The sequence below is a fragment of the Oryzias melastigma genome, linkage group LG16, assembly GCF_002922805.2.
Source record: "Oryzias melastigma strain HK-1 linkage group LG16, ASM292280v2, whole genome shotgun sequence".
Taxonomy (NCBI): Eukaryota; Metazoa; Chordata; class Actinopteri; order Beloniformes; family Adrianichthyidae; genus Oryzias; species Oryzias melastigma.
Window position 1 is genome coordinate 16,215,940 of NC_050527.1, and position 21,635 is coordinate 16,237,574.

The 21,635-nt window shown below is 40.9% G+C and overlaps 1 protein-coding gene across 1 annotated transcript; it reads right to left on the bottom strand.

The window, feature by feature from the left end:
* Positions 1-1,883: 1,883 nt before the first annotated feature.
* On the bottom strand, positions 1,884-21,289 carry LOC112143978 (LIM domain-containing protein 1). The gene is made up of 8 exons (XM_024268256.2): positions 19,793-21,289; positions 11,796-11,897; positions 6,967-7,034; positions 5,390-5,452; positions 5,147-5,277; positions 4,454-4,505; positions 3,205-3,273; positions 1,884-2,904 (listed from the first exon to the last, which is right to left on the bottom strand). Exons 1-8 carry the CDS (start codon positions 20,787-20,789, stop codon positions 2,770-2,772), a joined length of 1,617 nt encoding a protein of 538 aa, XP_024124024.1. The 5' UTR covers positions 20,790-21,289; the 3' UTR covers positions 1,884-2,769.
* Positions 21,290-21,635: the final 346 nt, after the last annotated feature.

Here is a 21,635-nt window from a genome sequence, read left to right on the forward strand (position 1 = left end):
CCACGATGAATTTTCAAATTAAATTGTCAATTGAGAAATGCATAAAACTTTGAATTATGGCTGAAAACAAAAAGGAACGTTACCAAACCAAGTGATGAAATATGAATCATTCTTTTCCACAGATGTAATCAAAATGCAGCAAAGAAAGACTTCTTCATTGTAATCTGCAAACATGTAGGGAGAAACCCCTCCTCCCCCTTTGTTTAAGTAAAATGTAGAAGCTCATTGTGTTTTGGAGAACACAGTATTTTCTGGGATGTGAAGTTGGCTTTAAAAAAAAGAAACCACAACCATAAAAGACTTGGCCCTGGTAGTGCATTAGAGGCTCTGAGAAACTAGGTTTTGTAACAGTTGACATCCTTTGTTCGGGGAGAAAACACTAAGAGACAAGAATAAAGGCAGGGGCGACATCTAGTGGATAAAAAAGGAACTACTGGACTCTGTTTTTGCACAAGTTCTCCAGAACTTTTCCTGTTTTTGAAATAAGATCAAAAATCTTTCTAAAATCTATCTATCTTTATATGTAGACAATTTAAAATACTTCAAGACTTTAAGATCAATTTAGACTAAATTCTTATTAAAAATTAAAAGGGAGGTTTATCTCTGACACTCTATCTGCATAGTATGGAAGTATTTTAAACTTTACTTGACAATAATACATTTATTTTGACACAAATTTTTGGAAAGTGTGATTTGATTGAGAATACTTTTGTTTGCCACCAAATGATCATACACTCTAAACACTGAGACGAACAATAAAGAAAATAGGTAATCAGAAAAAAAAAATAAAAATGATCTTTTTGCTTAAACAAAATGCATTTTTTCAGATTTTCATGTAACTGCAGAAGCTTATCATGATAGATCGTTGCTTGTTGGAACTAAAGGACTTTTCAGGCAACGTATATTATCACGGATCACTGAACCTTTGAGGTACGTTATCGTAAACGGATCACGGATCATTTCAAGCTGAACGCTCCATCAATCTGTCATGATCCTCTTCACACAAACCGGATTTTGTGGGTTCTTCTCTCTGATTTTGTAAGCATTTAAGCTCATAAAGTAGTACTTATATTTAAATTTGAGCAGGAACAAGGTCTTTAATTAATATTAAACTGGAGAAATGATTAACTCACCTTCTCATTTCATGCTAGGACTATTCTAAAGCAAAAACATTACATAAAGCAGTCCTGCTTCCCGAATTCCCATTTGCTGCTGCTTTCATCCTGATGCTTTTTAAACTATGATATAAGTGCATGCGTGTTTCATAAACAGGAATAGCTCAGTCTGCATTCATTTGTAACAAAAAAAATAGATATATCAGGACTATACATCTATAGGATTAATCAGGATTACTCAGATTTAAAAAGAAAATCTGCAAAAATGTGACAGAATTCTGAAAGCTAATGTCAGTTTTTTTGCATTGTGATCTAAGAAACTTCTGCAATAGATAATAAGAAAGTCAGGAAAAATAAGATTAGCATTGATTAGACCACTTATTGAATGTGGCTGCATTAATCCTAATAGCAAAAATGAAAATGTTGCTTGTTAAAACATAAAAATACTGAATCATTCCATAAGACTGTCAGTTTAATTTCTACAATGATTAATTCACAGCAATGTTTGCATTGTTTCATTAATTTAACAGTATTTAAAAGAGCTGTGTTTAACAATATTCATTTAAAAGTTCAACTGAGAAACCCCATACCATCATACTTCCTCCACCAAAAGTCAAATTATGCATGAAGTTAATATTTGAAGTTTTATTCATTTTAAGTGGCAAAAACAGCTCCTGAACATATTTATTTTAATTATGAGCAAAGTTTTTATGACCGCAGATTGGTGTTAAAAGTCAAGCTAGCAAAATAAAAAATAAATCAGACAAATTCAAAGCGGGGGTTGGCCCACTGATGTTTATTAAACATTTTCTTTGCAATAATCATACAGCGTTGGGTTTACGTTTGCTCTTCATCCAACAGCTGGCCTTCAAAAACAAGAAAAGCTTAAATATTAAACTGAAAACTCGAGTAAGGAAAGGTTTTTGGGGGAAAAAAAACTGCTTACTCTGCAAAAATGGTTAGTATTTAAGGAGAATTGAACCAAACTGTGCGGATTTACAAATAAGTTCTTTAAATCCACTCATAACTTGCATCTATATAAAAATATTCACCTGCAAACCTACAAATATATATATATTTAAAAATATTTAATACATTGATCTACGGCCCTGTATATATATGTGCATAGAAAAGTCAGTCTAAGTGCTTTTATCAGAGACTGTGAGTTAATTTTTTACCCACTCAGCACTGCAATCTGTCTGTTTGAGAATGTTCTGACCGGTACTTTTACCATTTACTATTCAGATTATTAAAGGCACGTCGTTTTCCAACAGCCAGCAGATTGATGTCAGCCTGAACCATTAGGCTCCAGTGATTTATGTCAGTAATGTGTGAGTTAGCACCTCTGAAAGGAAGATGAATGTGTCTCCAGCTGAAAGTGAATAATTGCCGTTGAAGTGCAAATATGAAAGAGAAGGCACACAGTTTACCGGCAACAAGGACACGTTTACAAAGACGAGATACACCTCAGAGGATAATCATACGGCAACACGTCTGCATTCAGCTTTGGTTAATCACAATACTTCATATCAGTCTTCAGAGTTCATTCCTTAAGAGTGCGACGCCTCCATCAATCCTCTACAACAAGAATTGAACAGACGCCATGTTTGACAGTTCCTCCTGGCGGCCAGCAGGTGTCTCCCTCCGTCTGCGGTTAGAAGGAGGAGGCCGGGGCAGGAGAGGGGCAGCCCGGCTGGATGTGCTTCAAGTGGCAGGAGTGGCAGAGAAGATGGCTGTTCAGAGGGTAGCAGCGGTGACCCTCCTCGTCGTTCAGCTCCATCTTACAGTCCTGGACGTGGAGAAGCAAAGATGCTGCTGGGTTAGTCAGCATTTTGTGTTTAGAGGAATTTGGACTAAGACAACATTCTTGAACAGTTTGTCTCCACTTCTCACTTAAGAAGAGAAGCTGCCGATCAGCGTTTGACAAATCCAAAAGACTTGATGAGCCGCTTCACTCAGCTCTGCATAATTATCAAGACTGTAATTAAGATCAGGGATGTGCTCATTAGAACTTCCCTTAATGAGAACACGCACACAGTGATGCACTACAGCTTCATCTCAGCTTCTGCATGCGGGACTTGTTGCTCACCTCGCAGTGATAGCATTCCACATGGTAGTCCTTTTCCATGGAAACCACGCGGATGGTTTCGTCAGAGCCCTGAAAGAAAAGCAGACAGAAGTGTGAGCAACTTTGAAACCACAGATAAGATCGTCTGCACCCGAAACTTGCAGTAGAGAGGCATCGACTTTAACTAAAGTAAATAAACATTTTTTTAATGAGACACTGAAGATGTTTTACACTTTCATCTGCTCTGAATAAAAATGAACAGACCAAATTAACCCCATTATTATCTGCACCGCCCTGGCTTTCTGAGCAGCTACTACCACCCCTCATTCTCCCACTCTACTCCTCCCATGTGACTAATTCTTTTTTTTTTTTTAAAGGGCTCTTTTTTCAAAATGGTGGATTTTCTGTTCGATTATCTCCATAGAAACTATTTTATTTTTTGGTCATCTGAGGGTGACGAACAAATCTATGGAATTTTTAGAAGAATTGGAAAAAGTAAACTTTTTGATTTCCTTAGCGACGGACAATTTAGCTTGCCACGCCCACATTCTTAATATGTTTGTATTGTACAATGCATCACTTTGTTCAGCTTGAGCTAACAATTTATGTATTAAATGTTGATAAAATTGTGAGCAAAGTGTGAGCGACAGTTGAACGCCACTTTTACGAGTTCGCCACGTCAACGCCATAAAAATTGTACAACTTCTTATTCCACCACTTTTCCCAAAGCAGCTTCCAAGTGATGCTCAAGGACTCCCTAGATGGAGATTCAATATTTAGATATTTTGTTGCAACAAAAACTGATTTTTTTTTTTTTATTCAAGTTGGTGGCCTTTTCCCAAGGGCAAACGTCAACAAAACTTTTGGTTGTAGACTTAACCTGGTAGTGTATGCATTAAATTTCATCAAGATCGCTCAAATAAAAGTTTTCTTTTCCCATTTTGTAGGAAAATGTGAAAATTACCAAATTTCACACTTTGCCACAAAATAACCCATCCCATAATAATAATAATAATAATAATTATTTGAAAACTTCCTTTGGATAACCTCAACATATGGATTTTGGTTTTGGGGGTCACTATACCCAGGAGTCGCTACCCTCAGCGGGTATTAGGTCCACGCACATTTCGGGGAGTTTTTCAGCATGTGGTAGAGGAGCAATAAAAAAGAAGAATTGCAAAATAATATTAACAATAAACATAAATAAACAAAACAGATAAACTTTTTTTTGTTCAAATGTAAATAAGAACAGAGGCAATGGAAAGCTTACCTCTGAAGGTAAAATAGGCTGGTTGCAGGCGGCACATTTAGGTGCGAGGACCCTAAAAAAAAAACAATTAAGATTAAAACAGAGGCTGACGAGTTTATAATTGATTTCCTTCAACTGCGCTTAAGGAGAAGGAAAACAAAAGTTTTGATTTCTAAGCCCATGGCAGACACCTTTATGTCTAGGAAGAATAACAATGTGCAGGGCACCAGTCAAATCCACACTGTATCCACAACAGGCTTTGTCTGACTGAATCTGAACATGTGGGGGCCTGCAGGCAGTGAAAGGGGCAGCCAGGTGCTGGCTGTACACGCCGTCCCCGCTGAGGGAGCAGCAGCTGCAGCAGCAGAGCTTCTGCTGTGTTAAAAAAAGTAAATAAATCTGGAGTAAGCAGTTCCTGTGTGCGGCTAACGAACAAACCCACACAAGAACCAGAGAGATGTTTGTTCCTGCAGGCGAGCTTTTTCAGGACTCCTCACACCTCCAACTGCACCCCCGAGCCTCCACGCCAAACTAAACTTCTCGTGTGTCCGCTGCACATGGCAGACAGACCCTCCGTGAACCCTGGCGGGCCTCTTCAATCTGCTCGCAGAGCGGCGGCGTGGAGACAGCCATCTGCTCCTGCTGCGTCGGTGACCCTGCACGCTTTTCCCAGGTGGCGGCGCGTTGTGAACACTCAGACTTCGGGGGGTTTACCGGTGGTAGTCCTTGACGCAGTAGATCTTATTCTCGGTGTCCACGGTGAAGGGGACTCCATCCAGGCTCTCGTTACAGATGACACAGCGGAAACAGCCGGGGTGGTAGGACTTCCCCAGAGCCTGCAGGATCTGAGAAATGAAATAATCTGTTAATCTGGATTAGTTCATGCTTTTTGTTTACAATTTGTACTGCATTCATACAAACTTTCATCATGGTCTGTGAGCATACACAAACACGTACCATATCCATGATGAGATGTCCACATGCGTTGCACTTGTCAGCCGATTGCTGGAAACCAGAGTACTACAACAAAAAAAAGATGAATTAGCTCCTTTATTAATGAGTGAGATTATAAAGTATGTTTTCAAACATGTATTACTATTTTTAAACATTTGCTATTTTTGTTTCAAACTGGAAAAGTGTAAAAAAGTGGCCTCGATTGGGTGGAAAACAAGAAAAAAAACTCTTTGGTTTGCTTTCACACTGCACTGTTGAGAGCAAACCAATGACTCAAATACCCCAAACTGACATAAACCACAGCAGCTTCATTTAAAGTCTGAAATGAGGACGGATCAAAGAAAGAAGAGTTTTACTAGTCCTTTGACCATCGTATAGGGATTTTCCACCACATTATCTTTTTATCAAGAAGACGTTTCCAAATTCTTTGTAATCTTCAGAAATTTTTCATGGACTGTGTATTTCCCTTTTTTACCTGAGCCTTAGCTCCAGTGCTTCCATTGTTTTGACTTTTAGCTCATCAACCATTTACACAAAATCATGATTCCATCGGATTCTGAAGCAGAGAAAAGCAGCCGTTTGTGTTAGTAATGTGTTGCATAGTGGTGCAAAGCCGATATGAAAATCTGCTTTTCTCCAAATCACAAACAAACTTACAGAAAATGTTTGACTGCTCTCATTGCCGACAGAATGGTATTAAGGTGAATCTTTGTTAGTGACAAATATTTCGTTTCCACCATAATAAAACAAATTCTTTAAAAAAAAAATCACACAATGTGATTTTATAGTTTTTCTTTTTTCTCGTTTTGTCTCTCATAGTTGAGGTTTATCCATGATGAAAATTATAGGCCTCTTTTTAAGTGGGAGAATTTGCACAATTGGTGGCTTAGTACCGGTAAATATATTTTTTGCCCTGCAGTATACCATGTCATGTTCTCCATTGGGTCTACTTTCATTCTTTGCTCTTTTAAATACTCTGTGCATTTATTCTGTCCCTGAACGCACCACGGTTCACTTGCAAGCAGCACTAGAGCCCAGTTTCCAGGAGCTTTGGGATTTGTTTGCACAAAAGAGACTCAACTTTCACCAACATCATTCGTGTGGAGCAATCTCCGTAGCTAAACTTTATACAAAGTGCACGCGTTCCAACTCTACTACTGAGGGCAGCCTTTAGACTCACGAGGCGAAGCATACCGAGTCCAACCCAGATGAGGAAACTGACCTGAAACTAGATCGCAGGTCAAAGGAGAAGGCTACCATGTGTCTCACTGAACCAGGACACAGCAACTCTGATGTAAATAGTATTTTGGGTCTTTTTTAACATGTTCTTATGACATGATGGAGGACATATATAAAGAAAATTAAGATTTAAATTGCATTTCTGGTATTTTTTTTATTCAAATCGAGAATCAGGAGTAGATAAAAAGATGCTATTCCAAAAAAAGATTCTGCAGAACGACAAAAACTATGTCCTAGAAAACGACGCAAATTCTTTGACTTTGGCTCAAAACGGTATCATTAAAACACCACTGAGAACACTTTTAAAATAGATCAATGTTGATCATGTTTGGAGCACTCACCAGGAAGTCCTCCTCACAGAAGACCTTCCCTCCAACATAATAGAAAGCCTTTCCTCTCAGCCGCCTACCTGCAGAAATGACAGCAAAAAACAATCAGGAAGTTGTCAAAAACAAACTTCTAACAAACAAAGAAATGGAAAAATGAGCAGCTTAGGGAAAAAAAGAGTCAGTGACAAAACGCTGGTGGAGAATCCTTCATGAGTCATGAACTCAATCTCAGAAAATAGTCCGACTAGATGATGGCCCTGCAGATTAATTACAGCCGTTAGAAGGTAATGGGCTCTCTTGCAATATTCATCATACCCTGCTGAATCAATAAATCAAACGGAGGATTGATGACGTGCTGCTGTCTTAATACCATTTCACCCGGACATGAGCTGCAATAAGAGCAGGAGCGCATCTGAATCTAATCTGTCCAAAAAAAAAAAAAAAAAAAAAATGCAGATTACGTCCAATAACCAGACAGGTGCTACCGATTTAACACTATTAGATTTCATGCAACAACAGGCCCAAGAGCTGCTGTTCTGCTGTTCCTTTCCACAGGCTCGCTCCACTTCCTGTCTGTCTGAGCTTGGTCTGGATCTGGCCTCACACACACCAGGTCTCACAGGAAGCGGGAACATTCCTCACATTTTCTGAGCGCTGGATTTAGAGGAGGGGGTCAACCCCAACACACATCAGCCGACCTCCATCTTCCGTTTACCTGATTATTTGTACACAATTTCAGATTTTCGGAATCGGATCCAATAAGGCCTATACATGTTTTTAAAAAATAAAACCCTTTTTAAAGTTTAGAACAGTAGCTGCTTTTGTCAAAGCTTGAATCAAATATCTGTTTTTTAAATAAAAAGTTTTATAGGAATTAGACATGGTTACATGATCATCCTTTAATGAAATAACAGGGATCATGTGGTAGCCACTATTTTAAGAAAAGAAAAGTCATTTTTGGTCTCTGCTGAACTGTAAAATCGCATTAGGCAATTACAGGATGACACCCTTAGAACCCCGCGTCCAGGAGGAGCAGAGCTGGATGAAAGTGAGTTAAGGGCCATTCCTTTTCCTCACATTCTTGTCTTCCTTCCAAGGAGTCAGAGGAGAATGGCTCGGAGCTTTGTGAGAAGATGGGAGCTTAATTGAAGTCAGGAGTCAGGGCTGATGGCTTAAAGAAGCAGAAGGGAAAAAAAACTTGACTGTTGGGCTTTCATAAAAATGTAAAACACCTAAGGGACAGAACAAAACACAAAGCCCTTTTCTAATTAAACCAGTCTATGAAGCCCCATTGTGCAATTCTTTTTCAGAAAATAGGCAATTCATGACGACCCTGCCATGTCCTCCTAATCAGGCCTCAACCTTTCCCTGCTCTTCCCCTCTGGTGAACCACCCAAGTCTGCAGGACAGAAAACTTTTTTTTTAAGTAACAATGTCAGATCATTATAAAAAAAAAAAAAAAAAAAGTCAAAGTTTTTCTTTTTTTTTTTTTAAAGGTGACCAATGCTAATTCTGGAGGAAACTCATTCCTTTAGGGTTTAAAGACCCACGTCAATGAAAATTGTGTTTTTAACATGTTCTTGTGGCATTTTTCTGTTGCTGGAGGATATATAAAAAGAAAATTAAGCTTAAATTGCATTTCTGAGTATTTCCTTTTTCTATTTTCTTAGAAATCGGGAGAAGACACAAAAATGCAATTGGAAAAAGTTTGCATAAGTGAGGTAGAATATACGCCATAAGCTCCTTGCTCCGAGCTCTCAGCAATAGGGAGGGGAAAGGGGGTGGGGTTGCTCTGCGCTAACAGTCCTGTTCACAACTCAGTTGAATTTCTAATGAAACGACTGCCGCTCTGCAGAAACTATGTTCAAGAAAACAACACAAGTTTGTTATTTTGGCTAAAAACAACATAATCATGTTTAGGGATGTAACGATGACTGTTGTCGTGATAGATTGGTCAAAGTTGCAGTGAAGTTGGATGAAAATGTGATGTTGCAGGGTGAGGAACGAGCCTCGGCTTTGCTTGAATTTAATAGTTATGATCGCAACATTGCAAAAATCCTGGAGGGACTGACTTATGTGAACCTTTTGATTCCGAAGAAGCTGCGAGAATTTCCAAGGAGGGGGGCGCAAGTGAAGAACACGCAGCCAGTCCGCTACGCACACACACAGCGAGCCTGCATGGAGAAATGTCATCAGCCCTGCATATTCTAAATTTAGGCACAGGCCACAGCAAAACTATTTTTTAATTTTCTGTAAAGATGATCATGTTGATGAGTTTTAATCATTTTTTTATTGATTCACGAAGAATCATTACATCCTTACTCACAATTAACCCTTTAACACATAAGGCGTCGCTGGTGACACTAGAACAAAATCCTTAACATACTGTAACTAGTGGCTCGCGCCGCTTTTCTCCTTCAGAATCTACAGGAATGATTGTGTTAACGGTTGAAAAATTACAGAAAATCAAAGAACAGAAACACTGGAGCTCTGGTGTTAAAGGGTTAAAAGACCACTGGGAACGCTTTTAAAATAGCTCAAAAGATGATTGGAGGGTTACCTTAACCTGTGACTCTTTTTGAAATTGAGAAATGTTGATATCTGGACTTGGATATAAAAAGATTCCCAGTTTAACTTTGACTTTGAGGGAGGATAATGTTTCTCTACCCTGATAATTCTGACCGTCCCCTTCAAACACACACAGGTACAAAGATGAAAAAAAAGAAACTGAATCACAAAACTGATCTCCTTCACATCTAAAATTTTCTGTTTTCTTCTAATTAAGCAAAAAATGTTTCTAAAAATTGTAATTTCATATGAAATGACCCTTTATGACTCTTCATTATTATTTCTGCATTCTCAGAGGTATTTCGATTCACTTGTTGGAACAGTAGACTAGTCCTCCTAAACCAGGTCATGCTTTATGCCCTGTGCCCTGGTTGACTCCAGGAATTTGTCCTGCGTCTCCGTGGCCTCACAGGGCCCGCTGAACGGAGGGTGTGCCGTGTTTGCTCAGATAAAGCCTTGCTGTGCCGCTCAAGTGCCGCCGTGGAGCTCTTCAAAGTCTTTGGAGGGAGCAGGAATGCGCCAACATAAAAGGAACTAAAGATGCAACTGAAGTTTGCCTTGTACCGAGAAGCTATACATGCACAAACACGTGTGCGTGGAGTTGGGTCGGCGTGGAACCACTGAAGGGGTCTCTCTGTGCGGTTGCATTCCGGCACAGCGCGCGGGCATAACGGCACCTACTGTCCTCCTGCAGCTCGACCTCCGAGGGCCTCTGCTGATGCATTCCTTCCAAGATGAGATGCTTTTGCCAGTGGCTACCCATGAGCTCCATCCTATAGCCCCACGCGGGGTAAACTATGAGCGGCATGCCGTGTCTAAACCCCCCCTGCAGACATCAGCTTTATTCTGAGCTGCAAAGTCCTCTCTATTCTTACACATGCTGGACAGAGGATGAGGGGAAACAGAGCCTGTTCATTGTCTCTCAAACCGTCAAAAGATGCTAGACAATAATAATATTAATGAGCGTGGGTGGGGGTGGGGGGTGGACAGCACAATGGCACACAATTGACCCACCAAATACTCATGATCAGACAACTAGGGCAGAGATTTTTAATTGGTTGCACAGAAGAAGCAGGTTACAGATCAGTCACTGCCATCGAGGCTAAAAAGGACCACACACATTCAAAAAACGGTTTAAATAAATGTATGATTCCAAACTGAAGAGCCACTAACGCAGCAACAAGAAAGAACCATATATCAGAGGGTTCACACTAGACCAGTGACCACTTTTTAAAAACCCACTCCAATGAAAAGAGTGTTTTTAACGTGTTCTTGTGTCATTTTTCTGATGATGGGGGATATATATGGAGAAAATTAAGCCTAAAATTGCATTTCTGAGTGTTTCGTTATTTGTGTTGTGAATCAGGAGCAGATAAAAAAGTGAAGTTTGAAAAAGATCTTAGAGTGATGTAGAGACTAAGCTAGGCAGACAACAAACTCCAAGCTCTGCTAAACTCGGATTCGGCTTAAGTCTTTTGAAGCTGTGAAGAAAAAGCCTGGAGAAAGATTCACAATATTTGCACCGTTTCTACATTTCACTCCTAGACTACCAATTATGAGTACATGGTCTAGTTATCTGATAAAGACAGTCCAGTGTGAACACTGTATGCTAAAAGCCCGTTCAAGACGTTGCATCTTGAACGCATGTCACACACCCGGTGTGTACGTAGCATCATGTTGAGAGTCTGAGGGGCTGTAAACTAGCAGGAGAGTAAGAAAACAGAGAACTCTCAGCAACGGGGTGGGGTTAGTTGACGCCGACAGTCCCACCCACAACACAGAAGTGAATTTCTAATGAACTCATGCCGCTCTGCAGAAACTATATCCTAGAAAATTACTTTTTTTTTTTTTACTAAAAACTGCATAATCATAATCAAAAGACTCCTGAGAACACTTTTACAATTCATTAAAATATGATCAGAGCGGGGCTTTAAAGTAAGGGGTCGAAAACCTCAGTGAGATTTAAAAAAAACCAGCTTCAAGAGCCACAAAGTAAATGTGCTGTTCACAGCAGAGATTTCTCAGCTCCTGCTTGCTTCAGCGTTCCAGGTGAAAAGGCTCCCTTTGTGCGTCTTTGTGTGGGCAGCGGGGGAGATTCACACCCAGAAACCAAACACCAGGAATACATGACACTAATCCCCTGATAACCTATGTTTTGGCGCAGGAAGGAAATAGCAAGGAAGTTGACACTTTGAGTCACAGGACATTTACTTGGCCTGATATAGAGCTTTAGGAGGAGAAGAAGTGCTGGAAATGGAGAGAAGTCTACTTACTGCAAGCAGTGCAGGTGAAGCAGCTGTCGTGGTAGAGGCTGCCCATGGCCTGGCAGGCCTGGCTGGCTCCATAAACGGCCTTGTTACACCTGATGCAGACTCCTGAAGCACAGCAGACACAGCAGGAATTAGGCAAAACGTACAGGTCATTATACTCCAATTACAGCAAACAATACAAAGCATCTCATTTCAGATTCCATCGCTACTTTATTTAAATGGAGAAAAATAACTCTGCAAAAGTCAGGAAGCTGCTTTATTAAGCTCCATGACTGAAGGAGGAAATATAACCCTGTATGCTTATTTGACTTGGCTCTGAGAGCCAGGGCTCCATTAATAAAGAGCTAGATAAAAATCAAAGCGTGCCTCCTCTTACAGCACAGCCAGTTTGTGTTGCTTGATATCAAGCATACTGCTGTGTACTTAATGATAATCCGCCCACTCTTTCCCAGCCAAAGTATGCATGATGAGGAAAAATAAGCCAAACTGCTTCTTTCCGTTCTATATGCCGAAGAAGGAGGTTGTGTGAAAGACCTTCAGAGTTTGACGGTTGGACAGCAGATAAATGACGAGAATGATTTTTTTTCTATACTGAGAATTTTCCAAACCCCAGCCCAGAAAATATTCCAAATATGGCTGTTCCTCAAAGGACCACTGGAGGCTGGTTGCAAAAAGGGAGCAATTTCCCATCGACTTTCATGTTAAAAAAAGTCAGATTTTAAACCCCAAAAAAGCAGGTTGCACCGTGGTGAAGTGGTTAACGCATATGTAACACAGCAAAAAGGTTCAAATCCCAGCTGGGACCTTCATGTGTGGAGTTTGCGTGTTCTCCTCGTGCACGAACCGGATTTCTCCAGTCAAGAACAAGGCTAACAGTAGCTGGGATAGGCTCCAGCAACCTTGAGACCCTCAAACGGATTCAGACCATTGACTGTATGAGAGAAGTAGACTTACTTCCAGCTCCAACTACATGATCGATACAGACACCACCACATTGGAACCACACATCAGTAAGCAGCGATTGGTTCGAGTCATCGTTACCATGGCAACTACTCTCTAGTAATCTGGGTGGACGGCCACACCACTACCACTTAAAGTGAGCTCAGAAGAATCGTTCAAAGGTTTTGAATATTTGATATTCCTTCATTGAGGCATCTGATAGGCCACCTTAGAACTTTAATAACTTACACTACAGCAAAAATATTGTGGAAAAAAGGGATTAGCAAATCCACGTTAGAGCAAGAATGGTTGTTCTGACAATTAGAATGAGTAATAGTTGTTTATTTTTCTATAGAAGTCTATGGGATTTTGGTTTCTTGAAGCCAGCAGTTACTTCCTGTTTGGAACACATGAGGGGAGGAGTCACTCAGTCCAGTTCTCTACATACAGTCAAGGCTTTATCAAGTTCTGGGAATGGACACCAAAATTAAAAAAAAAGATTTTCCATTCAGTGGGGCTGCCACGATTATTCATGACTATGTCGACTATTAAAATAGTCAACAAGTAATTTAACAGTCGATTAGTCTTTTTTTAATCTCAAAACTACGGTGCAAGCTTTCTATGTGTGCTTTACATCCATTTTACGCATGGTCTGATTAGTCTGTGGTTAGTCGACTATTAAAATAATAATTTGTAGCATGATAATTATATTTGTGTATGGGGGGGGGTATTTATTTTAAACTTAAACTTTTTTAAAGCTCAAATTGGTGTGCATTTGTAGACTTAAGTTTTACTTTCTTTTTTCTTTTTTTGACAGGCAGGCGGCACGAGCTGGTTCCAGTATTTGCTTCGTCCCACCCATTTGGCCATTAATTTGGGTGGGGCAAATTCTGGTCAAAGTACCCATCCCAGTTCCATTTTCGTTGTACCAACCGATTACATCAGAGATTGTCCGCAAAAGTGCAAAAAATGTAATTAAACGTTAATAATGTTCAAAAATCCTCCAGCTCTTATAGATAAAGTTGGAGCATCTCTCCCATCACTGACGCTGCTCCAGCCAATCACCGAGTGCCCATCCACTCACTTGACATGGAGTCCAAACACAGAGGGATGATGAGGACGAATGCCAGAGATCAAGTTTCCCTTTTAGTGTGAGAATGCAAATGCATGGACACAAGGTTAGTGGTGTGTATTTTTATAGAAAAACTCCCTAGAGACTCAGAATTGGAGCTCAACTCATAAGAGAGAGACGCCCAAATTTGCTTCACCTAGAACATCAACAAAGAAGCTTCTGTTTCCACTGTAACCAACACACGTCACACGCCTGCCTCCCCCCAAAACACACATGCTTACATTTTAAACCTTCACTTGCTTTTCTGATTCATGTCTTTGAATTTTTTTAGAACATTGTAAATTAGTGCTGCTTGAGTCAAAATAACTTCTTCGGTAAACACCAAGTATCCCTAAAACTAAAAACCAATATTGATTTATTTATTGGCTCACTTTTCTGTATGAATAATTGAAAAAAAAACATTGGTTTAGTTGAAACAGCAAAAAATAATGATTCTCCCATTTTAATTCCACTCTTCTTTTTGCTAAAAATAATTTTCAGACCCACTCCAACAAAAGTTGTATTTTTAACTTGTTCTAGTGACACGTTTCTTCACAATGAAAGACGTATATGGAGAAAATTAAAATTAGATTTCCGAGTATTTCTTTATTCAAATTGTTGTGAATCAGTAACAGACGAATAAGTGCCGATGGAAAAAGATCATATTTGTGATATAGAAATTACACTGGACAGGCTACATGCTCCACTAAATTATGATGCATCTGGTTGTTGACAAATAGATCCATGTAGTTTTTGTTTTCCTTGTCCAAGCTGGAATCTGGCTCAAAACGGTACGGGCTGAATAGCTCCAATATTGCTCACTGTTTTGTTGTACCCTTACGTTGGTGGTGTGACGGGCTGTGTAAAGCGTGTAAACAAAGGGATGATGGGAAGTGAGGGGGGCTTACACTGCACAAACAACTCTGAGATGAATTTCTGCAGAAACTGTCCAAGAAAACGACACACATTTTTTTTGATTTGGGCTTAAAAACAACGCAATTATAATTAAATAACCCCTGGGAACGCTTTTATAAAAGATGATTGGAGTGGGACTTTAAGGGATTGACTGGCTTCAGGTGGGGGAAGGAAAGCAAAACATTCAGTCAAAAAGACCTCCATCCCACTACACTCACCTTTCCCAGCTGTCAAAATTCCCCGCATGGCTGATAATATCTGCTGTCATAGACACCAAGGCCAACAAGCCATGTCCTTAAAGTTAGAGCGCCAAAGTTTCAGTTCTTTAAGATTTCCCCTTCTGAGAAAGTAGTGCTGCCCTTTGTGTCACATGAGAAAAGTATATCAGATGTCTGCTTTTCAAACTGAGCTAACTTGATTCTTAAGTGCTCTTAAAACTTGTGGTAAATGTAAAGTTGGAAACTCAAATTAACTATAGTTGTGTTAAATCAGATTCTACACATCAGATTTCTCCTTTTCAAAAGCTGGATTTTGCATTTGGTCCAGAATGACAGAGACATACAACTTTTTTTCTTTGTAACAACTTGAAATTATTTCCTAAAAATCCAATTATTAGGAAGCTTATTATACGTTGAGGGAAATACCACGACTCAGAACAAAAGGCAAATGTTTCCATTCAGGTCTTTGTGGTTTTGTCCACAGCAGCTACTTTAGGAGGTGAGTCACTCTGCTCCTCCTCCTCCTTCTCCCGCAGAAGACGCCCTTTTTAAAGCTCCCACATCTGAGGTTCAGCAGAAGCAGCACGATGTGACGATTTGCAGGAAATCAAAAGACTAGATAGCTCTGATTTGGTTCGGGAATACCTGACAATCAAACATAACGCATCTTTTGAATGACGTGCCTCCAAGAACCAGTAAAATGGCGGTTTTACATCACTTTTAAACAAATTTTGCCTTAAAGTACTGAACTGTCATCTCCAGAAACAACCTCTTCATGCTTCCATCAATCGAATTTTATATTTATAGTTTAAGATATGAGATTCGATGTGATGGGACATCAAATTCCAGCCAGACTCAAAGCACATCAGAACAGGAGCCAGGAATCCTTGGGAAACGTTGACATGAGGCTTTCAACTAGACGACCAGATGCAATAAAAAAAAAAAAACTATCCACCATGTGAGAACGACACTAAACACTCCAGAAGGTTTGTCTGTGTGAAAGGAATGAGACTCGACTGACATGCTGGGACGTCCTGTCAGTCCTCTCCTCTATGATGAACTTGCCCATAAATCTTGCATGCAGCCAAAAGCAAGGATGCAACGGCAACAACAGCCGCACCACAGGCAAACCCCATTAACGCATAACCACCCCCCCGGCCAGGACCCATTTTAAATGTGGACACCCAAATTCTGTCTGAAATTCCTCAGGACATTCCTCTGTGTTCCCTCGGTGCAGCCGCTTGGCAATGAACTTGGTTTCCCAGAACTCCAAACCAAAAACCCTAAACATACACATGGATAACTGAGAGACTCCAGAATTATAAACAGGACAACAAGCTAGAGTCTTCAGAGACAAACTCCAATCATTTTTTTTTAATCTTTTTTAAACACATTCTCAGTTGTCTTTTAATTCTAATTAAGGGTGTAAGAAAATATCAATTCAGTGAAATATCACGATACTGTGTTTGGCGATACTTGTGTCGATATAAAATGCTGCCAAGATGATATTTAATCAATTATGTATGAGCAAACACGTAGTTCAGTGTCACACTTTCGTTTTCCACTTGAACCCCCGACCACTAGTTGGCAGCACACTGAGCCTTTTTGAGCAGCTTTACACCACACCAAAACTAAACAAGATCTCGCAAGAACTGTCTTGTGAAATATGTGAACTCTAAGCCTCGCACTTGTTGTTATCCCAAAGCAAAACGAGACACGTACAACTCAGTTTAGGATGAGTACTTAACCGAAAATCAGTAATAATGTCTCTAGTACTGTCTTGTGATATATTGCGATATGTTTTGTGTAGTGACACATGTATCACAATATGTACCGTAAAGTGAAAAAAGTATCACGGTATGTACCACAAAGTGACAAATGTGTCACAGTACGTACTGCATGCTGGCAAATGTATCACGAAAAGTACTGTATAGTGACAAATGTATCACGATACGTATTGCATAGCGATAAATGTATCACAATGCGCATCGTATAGTGACAAATGTATCACGATACGTATTGCATAGCGATAAATGTATCACAATACGCATCGTATAGTGACAAATTTATCACGATACGTAGTGCATAGCGAAAAATGTATCACGATATGTATCACATTGACAGACTCTAAGCAATACACACCCCCAATTATGATTACAGTCATGGCCAGAAGTTTTGAGAATGACGCAACAATTATTTTTTTCAAAGTCTGCAGTTTCATGGAAATTTATATATATTCCAGAATGTTATGAGGAGTGATCCACTCAACTGCAATTAGTTGGATAGACCCTATTTGCCTTGAAAATGAACTTTATCACTGAAACTACATTAAAACTGCATTTCAGCCCTGCCACAAAAGGACCAGCTAACATAATTCTCAATAAAAGCTTTTGATACTTGTGAAATGCTTCTAATTATATGTCATTATACCATAGAAACATCTGGCAAACACCTAAAAAATCCTGAAGAAACAGACCTTGTGGAAATGTAATATGTATGTCATTCTCAAAACTTCTGGCCATGACTGTAGGCTGCTTTTAGCCAAAATCAAAGAACCTGTGTCGTTTTCTAGGACAGTTTCTCCAGAGCTGCAGTAGTTCATTTGAAATTCACCACTGTTGTGGGGAACACTCTCACCTGCTAGCTTACAGACCCCCGACCCAATTATAGGTGCAACAAAAATGGGGAGCAATATTGGTGCTATCCATCCGTACAGTTTTGAGTGAGGTGCCAGCTCAGGCGGGGAAAACAAAGACGTACGTGGATCTAGTCGTCTACTTTGGAATGGAGCGGCAGAGGAAGCTTGTAGAGTATCTTCTACGTCACAAATAGGTTATTTTTCAAACAACATTTTTGTCTTGTCTTGATTCACAACAATTTGAATATAGAAGTGTTCAGAAATGTAATTTTAAGTTTAATTTTCTTAATATATGTCCACCATCATCAGAAAAATGCCACAAGAACAAGTAAAAAAAAATCCCAAAATGCCTTATTCATCAGAATAGGTCCTCACATCTGAACTGAAACAATGTTAAATCCGGTTTTACCGGTTTTATCGCAAAGTTTTTACTTGCAAAGGTGTTTTCTTTTTCCTATTCTGAAACCATGACTCAGAATGACCAACGATCAGTGGAAACTGCTGCAAGGGGATTACATGGGCTGCTGGTTGAACACTCAAGTCTGATGCCCGTAACATTCACACGGCGAGGCTATTTATGAGCCTCGCCGTGACAGTGATGCATACCAGAACATCTCCGTTACACAGCAGGACAAGCAAACGGGGGTAAGGAAGGCCGTGAATCACAATCGCGACATTCCTGAGGGAAATTCCTCCTCCGAGAATTTGACACTTGTGATAGGAAGCTGGCAGCTTCGAAAACATCACCCATTTTTCCCCCCTTTTTAAGTTAATCCATTAAATATGGCAACGCGTCAAGGGCAAAAAACAGAATCTCCAGCTTTCAATGTGTACAACCAGCAAGTCAAAGCCCTCATATTTCATAGTATGATATGAGGAACAGATACCAGAATATTCTGCTGATGATGGACATTCTTTTTCTACTCTTGCCCACATCTGCAAGTTATTCTTGCAACTCCCTTAAATGCCCCCAAAAGGCCTTACCACGCAGCTACACAGGTGTTACTGCTTATTTCCCCCCACTTATAATATGTTCAGAATAACATGTACAGCAAAACGCCTTTTTAAGAGAAATGAGAAAAGTCTCTGTAGTCATTTCCACAGCTCTGTGGAACCAATAGTTTGGTTCACGAACGGAAGGGACGATGACCATTACACCATCACAGTTGGAGCACGCTTTGTGAATTTTTCACTTTTTACACCAACGTATTCTGTTTTTACCCTAAACCAAAGTACAGGTGTTACTTTCTAGGAAATAGTTACTGCAGGCGGCAAGAGTCATTAGAAACGTGCTACTGAGTTATGGACGGGATTGTTAGCGCTGAGCAACCCCCCCCCCACACCCCCACCCCGTTCCACTCTCCACTGCTGAAAGCTCTCTGTTTACATGTTCCACCCTTAGCTTACTCACACCCCCAAGCTAACATTTAATTAGAGGTGCAACAAAAATGCCGAAAAATATTGGAAGAAGCTTGTGACCCTGAAATGTATTTTCTATGTAAATACAATTTTTTTAAACTGTTTTTCTTTTTTTGTACCTGATTCACAACAATTTGAATAAAGAAATACTCAGAAATAAACAATATAATTTTGAGTTTGTCCTCCATCATCAGAAAAACCCTATTTTCATTGGAGTAGGTCTGTAACCCTTGTGCTATCATAGGCATGTTGACGTTGGGAGTGGGTCATCATTCTGGACCCCACAAAACTTTTTTTTTTCAATGATTTTTGATTTTCACTGGTGTCCATGGGAGACACAAAATCCTGTCCACCATCATCCACATTTGTCATGGGAGGGATAACACACCAATGTAAGGCTGGGGTCATCTGGACTCCATAAGAGAGCACAAGGGTCAAAGCAACCATCTCTAAAAATAATTATCCTAAATTTGTGCCTTTTGGGGAATTCTAATTAACGAGGTTTTGTATCAGTCGTAAACGCTACCAAAGACACGGAATCTTCTCCAGCTGGAACATCTGAAAACCACATTTGTATCTGAGAAAAATAAACCCACAAGACAGAGGACAGGGATTTGAATGGGTATTAAAGAATCAAAACCATATGGCTTTTTATGTTTTTTTTCTTCTGTACTGTGGGTGAGCGCTTCAATCATTTACACTAATTCAAAGCATGTGCCTCATCGACAGAAGTCCTCCTCGCCTGTGGATGCAGTCTTACCAAAGTAGTCTGCCTTGGGCTGGGCATCCATCTCTTTTTCCAGCCTCTTAGTGATGGCCTCCAGCTTCATCTCAGCAGCTGATAGCCCCTGTTCAGGGGTCTCAGCAGACAGCTTAGGGGGGCCTTCAACTTTGGGGATGCTGGCCTGTCCGGTTAGAGGCACCGGGCTTCGACCTGCGGCCTGACTGGTGCTTTTGGAGACGGTGCCGGGACTTAAGGCGTTGCTTTTGGGTTGAGGTGTTTCAGGTGATGCAGAAGCAGCTTCAGGACCATTGTGGGTGGAGGACCTGCTGAAGGGGGGGCCGGTGGAGGCTGGCTGCAGATGGAAGTCCTCTCCGCCTGTGAAAGCACTCAGGGGCAAAGCAGGGATGGAGTCTGGGTTAGGGGAGTCTGAGGAGCCTTCAGACCAGCTTCTGGACTTCCCAGGAGGACTGGAGGTGCCAGCCTGGGTGTGCTGTGCTGGGGGGCTGTTGACAGAGGAGGGGGGATGTGGACGCTGCTGCTGCTCAAACTCTCTGGGAGGGGTCCAAGCTGAGGTGCCGGGGTGTCGGGCATGCGCGGGCGCAGCGGGCGGAGGAGGGGGGCTTATTTGCGGGTAGGAGTTTGTCTCGTATGGGTTTCCGTAGCCGTACGGCCTGGCGGGTGGAGGTTCCGGCTGTTGTCCCCCCGGAGCGGGACCGGAGAGCATGGGGGGCTTGGCCGCCGCCTCCCCCGGCTGTCTGAAGTTGTTGATGGGGGGTCTGTCTTTGGTGTAATGGGAATTATTGTGGCCCCCGTTCATCTTGATGGCCTGGTTGTTCTTGGCTATCTCCTCCTGCTGCTTCTGGATGTGTATTTTAGTCATCTTGGAGGCGAACACTCTCCTGGTTTCCTCAAAGTCGGGATTATTCCCAGCATCCCTCTTCATTCGAAACAGCCCGTCTCTGGACGCCTCGTACATGTTTAAATCCTCGATGAATTTACTCGCTTCCAGCCCTAAATCCTCGTATTTATCCATTTTGAAGTCAAAGCGGAGAAATAAATTAAACGCAATAACTGATGTTGTTTTTCCAGCGGGGAAAAGTAGGTTTTGTCCGAAAACAGCAGTCCGGGTGAAGACGAAACTTTTCCAGCCTCCGTTTTCTTCTCTTCGTAAACTCGAATTAAAAGTTTGTCTCGGTCAAAGTTGTCCTCCCGAGCCGCTCAGACCGGGAGAAGCCGCCGTCTGTGTGTCTGAGAGCAGGAGCAGATCCCAGATCAGATACCCGGGACGACCCCTCCTCCTCCTCCCGCCGCCGTCCCAGCGGGAAACGCTCATTCAAAAGTTTGCCCCCGCTCGAAAAAAACACACCAAAAAGTCCGTCAACTTGGTGGAAATTAACGTTTTGCGGTAAGTTTCGAGAAAACAAACCGGTGAAATGAGTCAGACGTCGTGGGAAAGCTCCTGGTTAACCGAGGGGGGATACGTGGCCACCGGCGGACGGTTTGGACTGCGGACCGGGGCCAGTTTGTTTTAAAGGCACAGAGCCCCATTAAAGAGTAGAGAAAGCCCGCCATCATATTTAACCAAAACTTTATTTAAAGTACAAATTTATGTCTGCATACTTTTCTATGATACACTTTAATCACATTCATTTTCATAGCAAACCTTTTTTTGGGGGGGTGGGGGTCTATAATGTAAGTAGGTAAAAAAAATGTCTACACCTTGAACTATTGTAAGATGTTCCCTGTAGTTTTTTAAGATTACAAATATGCAGTTTTCCCCCTCTTTTTTGCCAAAATTATAAAGTATGGAAGCCAAAAACAGCCTACTCTACTTTTTTTGTTTTTGTGATAACGGGATTTACCATCTCATTATCTTGAG